Below are 12,435 nucleotides of genomic sequence, written 5' to 3'. Positions count from 1 at the left end.
CTTAATGGGCAGGGAGGGGGAGATAATCCTATGATGGACATAAGGAGCCAGACAAAAAGTCATTGGCCAGACATTGGCCAACTAATGTGATGGAAATCAAGGGAAGGAGGGTACTTTCCATTTGATGCCACAGAGAGGGAAAATAATGAATACTAGAATGATCCATTGGATTTGGCAATTAGGAAATAATTAGCTAAAAGATAGAAAGGAATTGGGGGATGGGCAAATGTGGAAGGGAAAACTATAAATCAAATAAGGAGCTCAGAATATTCCTCAATGGCAAGTGTTTCTTCACCATTTGCCCAAGGCTCTCTCCAAAATTAATATATTTGATGAACTGGTTTAATTCTTCAATGTTAATAGGAGAGTGGGAGGGAAAAGTAAAGTAAAAATAAAACAAAACAAAAACAAAAATGAAAGAAAGCACAAGAAACCCTCAGATGATAGTTTGAATTAATCTCTTAACAACAGGATTTGTTTCAGTTTTTCTTTGTTTCTCGATGTTCAAATCCGAGTCTTTTGCAGGGAAGCATGTCCAAGGCTACAACAATCCTCCAAAGGCCCTGCACTGGAAACCCTTTCAGGATGTTTTAGTCATTTTTCCATACACAGTATGCTTTGCCTCTGAGCCCATTGTTCAAAATGTCTATTGCTCTTCAGGTCGCAGAGGAGCAAATCTTTTAAAATGGCCATGCTAGCTTAGCCCGTGGAGAGGAAAGTCAACATATAAGAAGTTCAATTACTGTGAATTTAAAACAAACAAACAAAAAATACATCTTTCTGAAGTCACGGTTATGTTCAACTACAATGTGTCCACATTTCAAAAATGGTATTTTTCTGTTTTAAATTTGCCATCATTGCAATCCTGCTGCTCTCCCAGGGGCTAAGCCGGTGCTACTAATCGCACTGCTCTACTCTGCTGTGACCAGAATAGTCAAAGTCACTTTACATGGACTTTCCATAAGTAGAGCCACACCTGTACAAACAAAAAGCTCTTCATATATGAACACCAAAATAAAGGCTGCTGATGAGGATATAGAGAAAATAGATGATAGATTGATATGTGCAGCACACATGGATGGACAGATAGGAGGGAGAGAATTAATGCTATTAGAAGCCCTCATAAGAGTGGAAACTATAAGGTTTGTTTTTATTTTCTTTTCTCATGAAATGGAGGAAGCAAAAACCTAGGAGTCATGTTCCATTCAGAGCTCAAGCATGGTCCCCACACTTGTGACATTTCAGGAAACTATAAAATCTCTAGTTTCTAGTGCCATCGTCCCAAACAGTTTTATAGTTCTGTACCAAATCTTTGGCATTCCCAAGAATCTTAACAGTAGCTCTGTGATATTCACAGAAAGAAGCATAAGTACAAAAATTTGGTCTTGCCTGAATTTCAGTCATTCCTTGCAAGTTTTAAGTAGTTAGAATGCCCATGTATCTTATCTCACAAATTGAGCTACTTTTGAGAAAGAATGAACTGCAGGGAACAATTGCTAAAATAGGCAGGATTCTGGAAAGACAAAGATAAATCTGAACTGTCCTAGGTAAACCAGAATATATAGTTGCATAATCTATAGTCTGATCTGTGCACACAAACTCAACTGGGAAGAGTCTTAAAAAATGTAATTTTCTAACTGTGTTTTACCATATCTAAAGCATGTTTGGGGATTGGGTAGAAATATGCCTGTATCTATTGTCCGTATTTTCAGAGTTTCATTTAAGATTTTCAGTATCTTATAGAGCTTTTTGATTTATTCTTGTGGCAGTTCAAATTACAACATCTTGTTTGAAAACAATAATTTTCAAATTTTTCTAATTTCCATTTCTTCTTTGAGCCTCCAGCATTTGTGTGTGTTTGTGTATGTGAGAAACACCTTAAATTCTAACCCATGGTAGCTCCTCTTCCAGAGGAGGAATTGCTTAGACCATTAATCTCTGTCTGTGATAAGGATTCTTTTTGTCCCTAAATGTTCAAAGGAAGTATCTCCATTAGTAGATCAGTGAAATGAAACTTAAAATGTGCCTTATGTGTATATCCCCGCAGTTCAAGGAGGACATCACAAACCTTTCAAAAGAATATCTTTGTTAGGAAACTTGAATATAACAGAATATAAATAGAATGTCTTTTTGGTAGTTTTTTTTTGTTGTTGTGTTTTGCTTTGCTTTGCTTTCTGTCCCGTTTCTTCTGTTCTCTTTTCTTCTCCTGCCCTCTCCTTGTTCATAATCTGTTAAGGTTCAATAAATATCTATCTTTCCTATTTTGGTAATATCTGTTTTTCTTTTTACTTAATATTATATCACCTTAACATTCTCTCTGTAGTGCTTTGAATATTGCATGTTGATTTTCTCTATATTTTTCTCTTGAAACTACCAAATTTCTTCTATTTGGTTTGTCTGTTCAGATCTACAAGAACTGTTAATTGAGTGTACATGTTTTTGACACTCTTTCTCCAAAATTAAAAGGTATATCTCAATAGCTTACTGGATTGCAGCTTCTTCTTTTAAAAAATATTGTTTTTAAATTTAATGTTTATTTATTTTGAGACAGAGAGCGATAGAGCACGAGCAGGGGAGAGGCAGAGAGAGAGGGAAACGCAGAATCTGAAACAGGCTCCAGGCGCTGAGCTGTCAGCACAGAGCCTGACGCGGGGCTAGAACTCAGGAGGCTGTGAGATCATGACCTGAGCCTAAATTGGATGCTTAACCGACTGAGCCACCCAGGCGCCTCTCTAGCTCCTTCTAGAAGAGCAATATCAGGATGAGCTCTAAGATACTGTCTCTTTCCCTCTTTCAACTGTAATCTGCTCTCTGCCATTGTAAAAGACAGGACCACCATAGAAAATAGGTATCAGGCTCAAATTACGATAACATAATAATAATTTACAAGGGATGATCTATAAACACTTTAGGCACAAAGTGTACCATGAAGGACAGTTCAGGACCCCAGGACTAATAACAGTGGACAGTTACACATTTAAACCTAAATGGATGAGGAGACAGAGTGACTAATAGAAATTAGAAAAATAGAGTGTACTGTTAATACTCCAAAGCCCAAATTAATGAAGGCAGAATCATATGGAGAGGACCAACTTGAGAGAGGGCCAAACTGTGACCTTCAGCAAAAGGATAGAGCCAACCTAAGGAGAGCAAAAGAGAAGAAATCAGGATTTTATACAATCTTATATCACTCAGTAATTATTCTCCTTCCCTCTGCTCTCTTTGTGGGGCTCGCTATTGACTGAATTAGAACTGAAACCAGACAACACAGAAGCCCTTTCATATAGCCTACACAAGTCAGTCTCCCAAGACAGAGAGCAAAATGGAAAAAGGTGGGAAGTGGTTCTGAGGGACAAATGGAAGATGATTGCAACCATCTATGCCTTTTACCCTTCAGTAATCACCCTCTCCTTTGTGTAGCAAAACATTTGTGTCTCAGTCACAGATGAGTCACAAATTACCATCAAGATATAACATCATCTTTATTGTAATAAATAATACATTTATTATAATGTATTATAATTTTAAAAAACTGAGATAGAAAGCATTAGTCACAGCAGTATTCTTACTTTCTTTTTTCAAAAAGCATGTCTTCTGGTCAAAGGCACTATTATAAGAGATGCCATGGCTGTGTCTAAAGCATTCATAAGTGAAAGAAAAAGTAGTACTCATAGAACCACTACAGAGAGCAAATCCATACCCGGAATATGTATATATATATATATATGTGTTCTGGTAACAGTAAAGTGCCACGTTTCTGTGAGAGAAGGCGTAAAACCTAACACATCTGCCATTGTCAAGCACTTGTTTTCCCCCAGAGAATGGTGATAGAGAAGGAGTCAGCATTTGCCTCTGCTACTGAAGGGTTGAGTACTCAAGCAGATTCTTCTTTCACGTTAAATGACCAACTGTATTTACACACCAAAATTGTGCCAACTGGGAAATTTTCCCTTCCAAGTTTTAGTATAAGATCACCGCTACGTCGAGTGGTAATACGAAAGCCATCGACCTCGGCGTGGGCCAGAATATCAGGAAGGTTTACCCGTAAACCATGCCGCTGCTTTTTTATGTGTTAACTGACCGTGAGATTAGTAAAGTAGTAACTCTGGGAGTCTATGTTCGAATTCTTTGAGGCTTTCTAGATGTTCCTACACTATAGCTCTTTGCCTTAGATCTTCCAGTATTTTTGGATCCAAGTGGTAAGGTATCTTGACCACAATCTGGACCTGCTACAGAAATTTGTGCTCCAGGTTTCAATAATTGTCCTCCATGGAGTTACTTAAAATATAGGCAGAGAAGGATAACCAGATGTAGAATTTTCTGTTTCTGAAACCTGAGAGGTCTCATGGAACACTGTGCCTCCTTCTTTTGATGGGTGATGTAAAGTGAAGCAAGGTTTCCCTTACTTTAATAGGCAACATCCCTAAATACTCTATACCATGGATCTCTAGACACTTCACCAATAGGGTAAGTCTTAAATTTTTGAGGGTTTATTTACCACACTCTTGGAAACATCTAACAGTAAAACATGTAGGATTCCTGCTACTTACTAAGTTACTGGATCCAACTAACATAAAGCAATGTAATGGATCAGCAAGTTGTTATGAGGGATGTCAAGAAGACTAAAAGTCCTCTACATAATATTATAAGACCAAGACAATAAAGATGTCCTATTGTCATTGCTACATAATGGAAACTGCTTCTGATTTTCTTTACTTATGGTAACGTAATCAATAGCATTTGGCTGGTCGGTCACTACATACCAGGTGCCAGGGCTCTGAGTATTTTCCCCAATAAAATATTGTATCCAGTATGGCAGCTGCAATTGGCATTACTATCTCATTAAGTTTATGAAAACCTACTCTGAACTTCCCAAACACATTGGACTTTACACAGGCGAGGCAGGTAATGTAAATGGATTCACCATCCCTGCATCTTTCAGATATTTTTATTTTGACTTACTATTTTGACAAGGGTTGGTGGTAGTTCCAGAGATTTTACTTGTCCCTGTCTGCCATAATGACTCTCACTTCACAAGCCAGGAAAACAATACAAGGAATCTGTCAGTTAAAACCTATTTCCTCCATTCATTTTGAAATAACCACAGGCTGGGTTCAAAATGACTGTCTCCTCTTGAAGCTGGTTATGACAGGAACTGTGGTACCCACAGCCATAGATGACCTCCAGTGCCCTTGGATAATTTCCTTCCCTTGAATGATGGTGGAATCTGTAACTTGAATCTCTAAGCAATTGAATATGGCAAAGATGATAGGATACCACTGTTATGTTTTATGGTAAAGGAGAAGGGATTTTACAGGTGCAGTTAAGGTCCCTAATCATTTCTTGACTTCAAGTTATACTGTCTTAACTTAGTGAGTCCTTTATAAAAGGGCACAGGGCTTCCTTAAAGCTAGGACTCAAAGAAGAAAAGGTGTTCTCTCTCCCTCCCTCTCTCTCTCTCTCTCTCTCTCTCTCTCTCTCTTTCTGCCCTTCTCCCTCTCTCCTCCCCTTTCCCTCCTTCCCTCCCTCCATCTTTGCCATGGATTCTATAGCCATTATGAAATGTATTCTGCCAACAACCTGAGGGATCTTGGAAGCTTGGAGCTTGGCAGTTAAGTCACCACCTTGATTCCAGTCTTGTGAAACCCTGAGCAGGAAATGAAGAACCCAGCTAATCCACATCCAGACTTTTAATCTATAGAAACTTAGATAATAGACATTGTTTTATTGTTTTAAGCTTCTGTTAGTGGTAAATCATTTCACAGCATGGAAAACTAACATAGGAACTCCTACTATGGTTGAGTAGGATTTCTCACATTTTTGGCCAGATCTTGTCCGGGATTGTCCTATGCCATTGTAAGATGTTTAGAAACATCTCTGGCCTCTATTCATTAGATTGTAGTAGCACCTGCCTTCCCAGTGTGATAGCAAAAATGTCTCTAGACATTGCCAAATGTCCACCAGGGGACAAAAGTCACCCAGTTTCCAAAACACTGGTATAGAAGCAACAAGAAGTGATAGGAATTGGTTCTTAACAGAATCAGGATGCTCCTGTGAAGTTGTGCAACAATCATCAAAAATGCAATTATTAGAAGGATTTTATAGGTAGATAATATAAAGTGTTGCCTCCACTAGCAAATAAGTCAGGGAAATGTAAAATTTCAAAGTTTTCCATCTTGTTCTATCTTTCCATAAGACTCTATTCCTTGGGATCATACAGCTTTGCCAACAATGCCTTTACTTCAGGCTTAGAAGACTTTTGGTCTTCCCATCCAATCAGATTTTATAGAGCATTTGAGAAAATTAAAAACAATGATATCACAACTGCTATCTTTCTTGAATATTTTATATACAAATTTAATATCAAATTTCATTGAGTTCTGAAAAGATCATGCTAATCAGTTAGAATAAGTTTTACTTCCAAACTTTATCAAAATATCATAAATGTTTTACATTTTTAAGTAGTTTGACAAGCAGTACTATCTGGGGATGACCCCAGGAATACAATGTTACCTGAACAATGGGCCAACTGCAACCTGGGACCCACTTCTCAAAGAAGCAGATATACCCAAACTCTGCTTCTTTCCAAGGTCTAGTGTCTTCCTTCTCCTGGTTGGAGGTGCTGTTCCTGAACCCAACTTCCCATGGGTCCCAAAGCACTCCAGGTAATGGGTAGATGTCTTTCCCAGGCAACAACTCTAAACATCTGGAATTACATTGAGACTACTTGGAGCCCCAGTAATCTTATCATTCCCAACTGAAAAAGTTGTCTTCTAAGAAGGTAAAGGTCATAGGATTCCCCTTTCTACTATGAAAAGTGAAATGCAGTGAAGTCACTGCATATCCAAAAGTTCCTTGATCTTGTATGCTTTTCAATGTGACTAATGAGAGGATTGGGAAAAATGTACCTTCTCTTCTTATTGAATACCTGCATTTAGCATTCCCCCTGGTAAAATCAGTTCTTTATTTCATACTGTGTGTTGTGAATTGGCCTGATATATAACAGGGGGTGACCACAAAAAGATCCACTTTGCACAACATTTAGGTAAATATCCAAAATAATTTCCAATACTTTATAAACAGATAAAATAAATCCTTCTTTATTCAGATTGGAAATATGACTTAAGTTCAACAGGTTCTCTCTATATATTGTCAGTAATCAAATGTTCAAGCAGCTCTTCCTGTAAATGACCTGAGGTGATTTCTGAAAATCGTCTGCTATTCACCTGACCCAGAAAATCCCACAAAATCATGCAAATCAAGAGGTTCACATCTTTGCGTTCACTTTAAGAACACACTTGAAACTTCCCAGGCCATCAAGGGTATATGCATATCCAAAAAGCCTCTAAGTATCCGAAGGATGTCACTTTGCAGAAGCACTGTGTACCATTCTGTCGCTACAATGGTGGAATTGATAGGTGTGCCTAGGCTGAACAGTCGAGCTGGACACAGCGTCGGTGGCCAAAAGAGTGCTGAATTTTTACTGCATATGATTAAAAATGCAGAGAGTAATGATATACTTAAGGGTTTAGATGTAGATTCTCTGGTCATTGAGTACATCCAAGTGAACAAAGCCCCCAAGATGTGGCATAGAATTTATAGGGCTCATAGTCAGATTAACCCATACATGAGCTCTCCCTGCCACGCTGAGATGATCCTTACTGAAAAAGAGCAGATGATTCCTAAATTAGAAGAGGAGGTTGCACAGAAGAAAAAGATATCCCCGAAGAAATTGGAGAAACAAAAACTTACAGCCTGAGAGTAAATTCTGTATAAAATAAATGCAAATAAAAGTAAAAACGGAAAAAAAATGTTCAAGCAAGCCCTTATGATTTTTCACTGAATTGTAAACTCTCCAGTGAAAATATATATGGTATGTACAAATAAAGAGTGTAGTGTATTCTCCTACTCTGTACTCCATATATGACATATATATATTACATTTTTTTTTACATTATAAATACACTGCAATATAGAGATATTTTATATAGATATCTTAACAGACTAAGCTATGGAAACAGCTTTAACTTTGCTGGCATATTATTGACAAATCAGAAATATAATTGCCTTTCTACAGTTTCTGATCTTAGCAACTTAAACATAAATTGTTCTCTATTCAGTGATGGAAAATGGACTCTAATAAGTGAATTGTACAGGCATTACAGATTGGCCAAAGCAAGTATCGTTTTTGCTATGTCAACTCTATTCTGTGTCTTTGTATAAATAGCCAGAGGCAGGCTTGAATATTTTACTTTCATTTGAAATCAAACAGTGATTTCATGTTATTCATTCCCTGGTGCCAAGACCAGCAACACTGCTACAACACGTTTGTCTGTCTGTTTGTTTGCTTGTATTTTAATTTATACTGTGGCAATGTTTCACAGGTTTGTGTATAATTATCTCCATTTCAAGCAGGAGGTACAGGGAATAAATGAAAAGAGAGAAATCAGAGCCACCCTACAAAACTATTTCATAATTCCCATCTTAGCCTTGAAGCATAAGTTCTTGAAAATTCCAATATTAAGCTCACACTCTGTTATTTATGTCTTCATCTATAACAAGTATTTACCCCATATAATCCCAGAGGACCCTTTTTTTTATTGCTTATACACACCTGTTGTTTCATATGGTCCATGAACAGAGGAATGAATGAATATTGATAACAATATATTTATACTTGCAAAATTATTTTAGGTATCTGCTACTTTTTTTTTGTCTTCTCCACCTCTTTTCTATTGGGACTGCCCTTCCTTAACAAGTACTAAAACACTTGACCTACACCAGTCAATTAGAGCACACCATATTCCTGGACCAAGGTTTTGGTGCAGGAGTATGCATGTGGCTCAAGTATGTTGAATAAGGTATCTTTTGAGCAGATTGATATAAAAGATGGGAGATACAGGGTCTCTTTCCTTTTCAGATGGTGTGCTGTATGGACCATGTAAGCCTGAGTGGCTGAAGAATTATTTCCAGCAATGGAGAGAGTTCTCACTAGAGAATGAAGCCAAATAACTGAAAACAGAGGTGAAAGGGTAAGAAACACAGTGACACCATTTGATAGCAAAGAGAGCCAATAGATTTCATTTTTTATTTTGTTTTTGTCTTATTGTGGTTTTAAAAGTCATTTTGAGTTGTTTTATGACATCTGTAACTGAAAGACTTCTGATTAATATAACTGTGCTATATAATTTAGTATAAATTTCCTCCCTGCAAATCGGAATTCCATTTGGACCTAGTTCATCTTTTAAGAGATAGAGTGTATTAGTTAGGTTCCTGGCAGGAAACAGATCCCATTCTCAATGGGTAAATTGAAAATAATTATTGAAGAGACTACTTACAGAAGTGGACAAGGTCAGAAAAAAACAACAAAAAATGATGAAGCTAAAATAAAAATATCCTGAATTTCATAATATCTTAAAGATCAGCATAATTCTTCAGCATATGCAAGAAATATTTTAATTTGGGGCCTTTTCCCCCACACTAGTGAAAATTTTATAGAAAGAAGGTAATGATAAGCTTTTTAGTGCAATTTTGTAGACCCTTCCTAAAATTTCATTTGCAATAAATGGAAATACTGAATGAAAAACATTTTTTCCTCTGGAGACAATGCATTTGCCAAATCTAGAAAAAAAAGTGGAACAATAGCCAAGATGTATGGCACTCCTTAGCCAAATTAGTATCTTTCCAACATAAGTAATATTTCTCTTCACAGTAGCTGCCCAGAAAGAATAAGTAAATATTTAGAAAGTTTTTGTGGAGACATAATAACGTAAGTTCAGACAGGTTTATTAGACAATGAAAGAATTGCCAATTTTTCCTGAAGTCTACTAGAAATCTCTGCTGTAGCTTACATGAAAAAAGAATGCTCTCAGTTAAATAATATGCAGTTATTTTAGGTACACAAATGGTTGAATCATTGAGGGAAAATATACAATTAAAACAAATCACGAAAGCCGTTCTGTAAATAAAATGATTTATTTTGTCATAAGTTATATTTGTAACTTGATAACTAGCTTGGGATGGAAATAGTCTCAACTAGCCTTAAGTAATTTTTAAAGATATATGCTTAGAAAACAGGAAAAAACAATTATATTACATGTGTTTTCTAAATATGCAGAATATACTAGATTCACATTTTAATCACCTTAGAAGAGCAACTTTTGCATTATTAGAATACTTGTTTGGCTTCATTTGCTTTATTCACTCAGTTTTCCCAAATGAAAAGCAATAGTGCTATCTAATAATAACAAAGTGATGACTATCCACTTTGATGACTTGGTTCAGCATATTGGAGTATTGCTATTTATGGGCACTAGTGTGTTAATGTCAAAGTGGATTCTTATTGTGGCCATGTGTATTCCTGGTGTACGGTTAGTTCTGAGTTCTATGTGAAGATTAGAATTAGATAGTATCAGAATTAAGTAAAAACTAGGAGACTGCCTAATTTTAATATTTACTCAACTGAAGTCCAGATAGTTTAAGAAACTTGTTTAAGAGCACATAGGTACTTCAGAATAACCCAGGACTATAATCCAGTTATGAATTAGGAGTGTGGCTTTGGATTCTTGGTGGAGACTTCACAAAAAAATATTTACAGCTGTTACAGTGCAAACTGCTTGATCACTGTCGTTAACAATAAGCCGAGAATCATTAGGTTTTTGTAGTTTTCCCTTGTAAATTTTATCATTTGTATTAGTCTTAGTCTCAATATGCTGGTTTTAAGAATATGCCATGCATGATGCACATCTAGGGTTCCTCTAGGACCTAAGATAGTGTTTTATACCTCCTAGGTATTGAATAAGAAGTTACACTTTGCAGCAATGTTAGCTTTCCCCAAGCTCATAAGTCATGGCTGTAATGGTTAGGTCCATTTTTACCATGATCTCTATCACTGAGGCACAGCTATTGAATCTCAAAGTTAACTCTACCTAATAAAATGAGGATTCCATCACAGGTAGATAATAACTTAATTTGCCAGGGCATGATTTCTAAATACTTTGAACTGTGATTTTCTAACATAGTTAGAACTATGTTTCTAACAGTAGTGAATATATTTTTTAGATGGCCATGAAAATTTAATTATGTTTATGAGAAGGATTTCATTCATAGTGGTAATAAAATGAATATTTCAAAGTATAAGCTGGAAATTCTTAGTCGAGGTGATGCAGTAATTCATATTGCTGATAATTTTGAAATTGCTAGAATAAAGCTTCAGCTTTTCTAAAACGCTCTTTGGAAATTGGTGAACTGAAAGTCACCTATTCACCTACTGATTCTTGTGCAGTAGGAAATTTGGTTGATGGCTTGAATTAAGCTTTTTTTTTTTTTTTCACATAAAGAGAATAGAGATTCAATCAAGTTGTAAAATCTAGATATACTTCCTGCATTTTGCTAAATGCTGGGGAGCAGAGGATCTCCTAGAGAAAATTCAGTATAAAACTAATTTCAGAAAAAGCTTCTCAGTCATGATGAGAAAATTGTTGAATTATTTAAACTGCATAGGATTGAGATGTAAAAGCAATAATAGATATGATAATACACAAAAATGATTGTTTAATGAGGACTGGGTCATCAGGAAGTGTTTCAAGAAAAGATAGGATTGAAGCTGTTATTTGAGGAATAGTTATAATTTGAATTTGGTTTGGTTTAGGATGTACTTGCTAGAAAAATATTTTACTATAATCCTTTCAGTTAGCCTAGAACAAGCATCCAATTTATATCTGTCTTTTTTTTTTTTTTTTTAGCTTTAGGATTACTTACGCATTATCAGTGGAAAACAAATTAAGCAACACTTATTTAAGCAAGAAGTAGTTAAGTATATTTTCTTCTAAAGTTAAACATAGCTTGCAGGATTTTGACCCAAAGCACTTCCTAAGTCCTTAGGCCAGTAATATGAAGGATTAGCTTCTGGACCAGTTCTATTTAATGAACTACTTTAGGTATCATTTTTGGCTCTTATATTAAAATCAAAATGATTTTATGTCACTAAGCTAGAATACGATTTTAAGAGCCTGTGGAATATGCCCAAGGACATATACTCGGTCATCTATTGCTGTCAAGTAAGGAAATCCACCTAATTGACTTCTATTGCAGGATATTTGAAAATAGAGACTGAGTGAAATGATTAACCAGGCTGTTTGGCTTCTGTGAGAAAAGCTAATATGTCTTTAAAGAAGGATTATATTTGCTTAGAGGATTGAAACCTCGTTTACCTCTTATGACAGTATTCAGCTTAGAAATATTCAGTGATGCTTCCCCTCTCTATTTTGGGAGCTGCATACAGTTATGACTGATGCATTTGGTTCTCCATAATGTTTCTAATAATATAGCCGACTCAAAAACAACAGAGCATGAACTGGCCACTGAAGCTGGAGAACAAAGCATTTGGTTCGATCATGCTTAAAAGGAACAGTAACTTTTTGTAAAACCCCAGAA

The 12,435-nt window shown here is 36.1% G+C and overlaps 1 protein-coding gene across 1 annotated transcript; it reads left to right on the top strand.

Moving 5' to 3' along the window:
- The first annotated feature begins 7,394 nt into the window (after nucleotides 1–7,394).
- On the top strand, nucleotides 7,395–7,783 carry LOC106986652 (60S ribosomal protein L17-like). Its single transcript, XM_053218136.1, has one exon. The coding sequence runs from the start codon at nucleotides 7,403–7,405 to the stop codon at nucleotides 7,757–7,759; it is 357 nt and encodes a 118-aa protein (XP_053074111.1). The 5' UTR covers nucleotides 7,395–7,402; the 3' UTR covers nucleotides 7,760–7,783.
- Nucleotides 7,784–12,435: the final 4,652 nt, after the last annotated feature.

Source organism: Acinonyx jubatus, chromosome A2 (assembly GCF_027475565.1).
Source record: "Acinonyx jubatus isolate Ajub_Pintada_27869175 chromosome A2, VMU_Ajub_asm_v1.0, whole genome shotgun sequence".
In the NCBI taxonomy this organism is placed as follows: domain Eukaryota; kingdom Metazoa; phylum Chordata; class Mammalia; order Carnivora; family Felidae; genus Acinonyx; species Acinonyx jubatus.
This window is presented reverse-complemented; position numbering and strand designations above follow the sequence as displayed.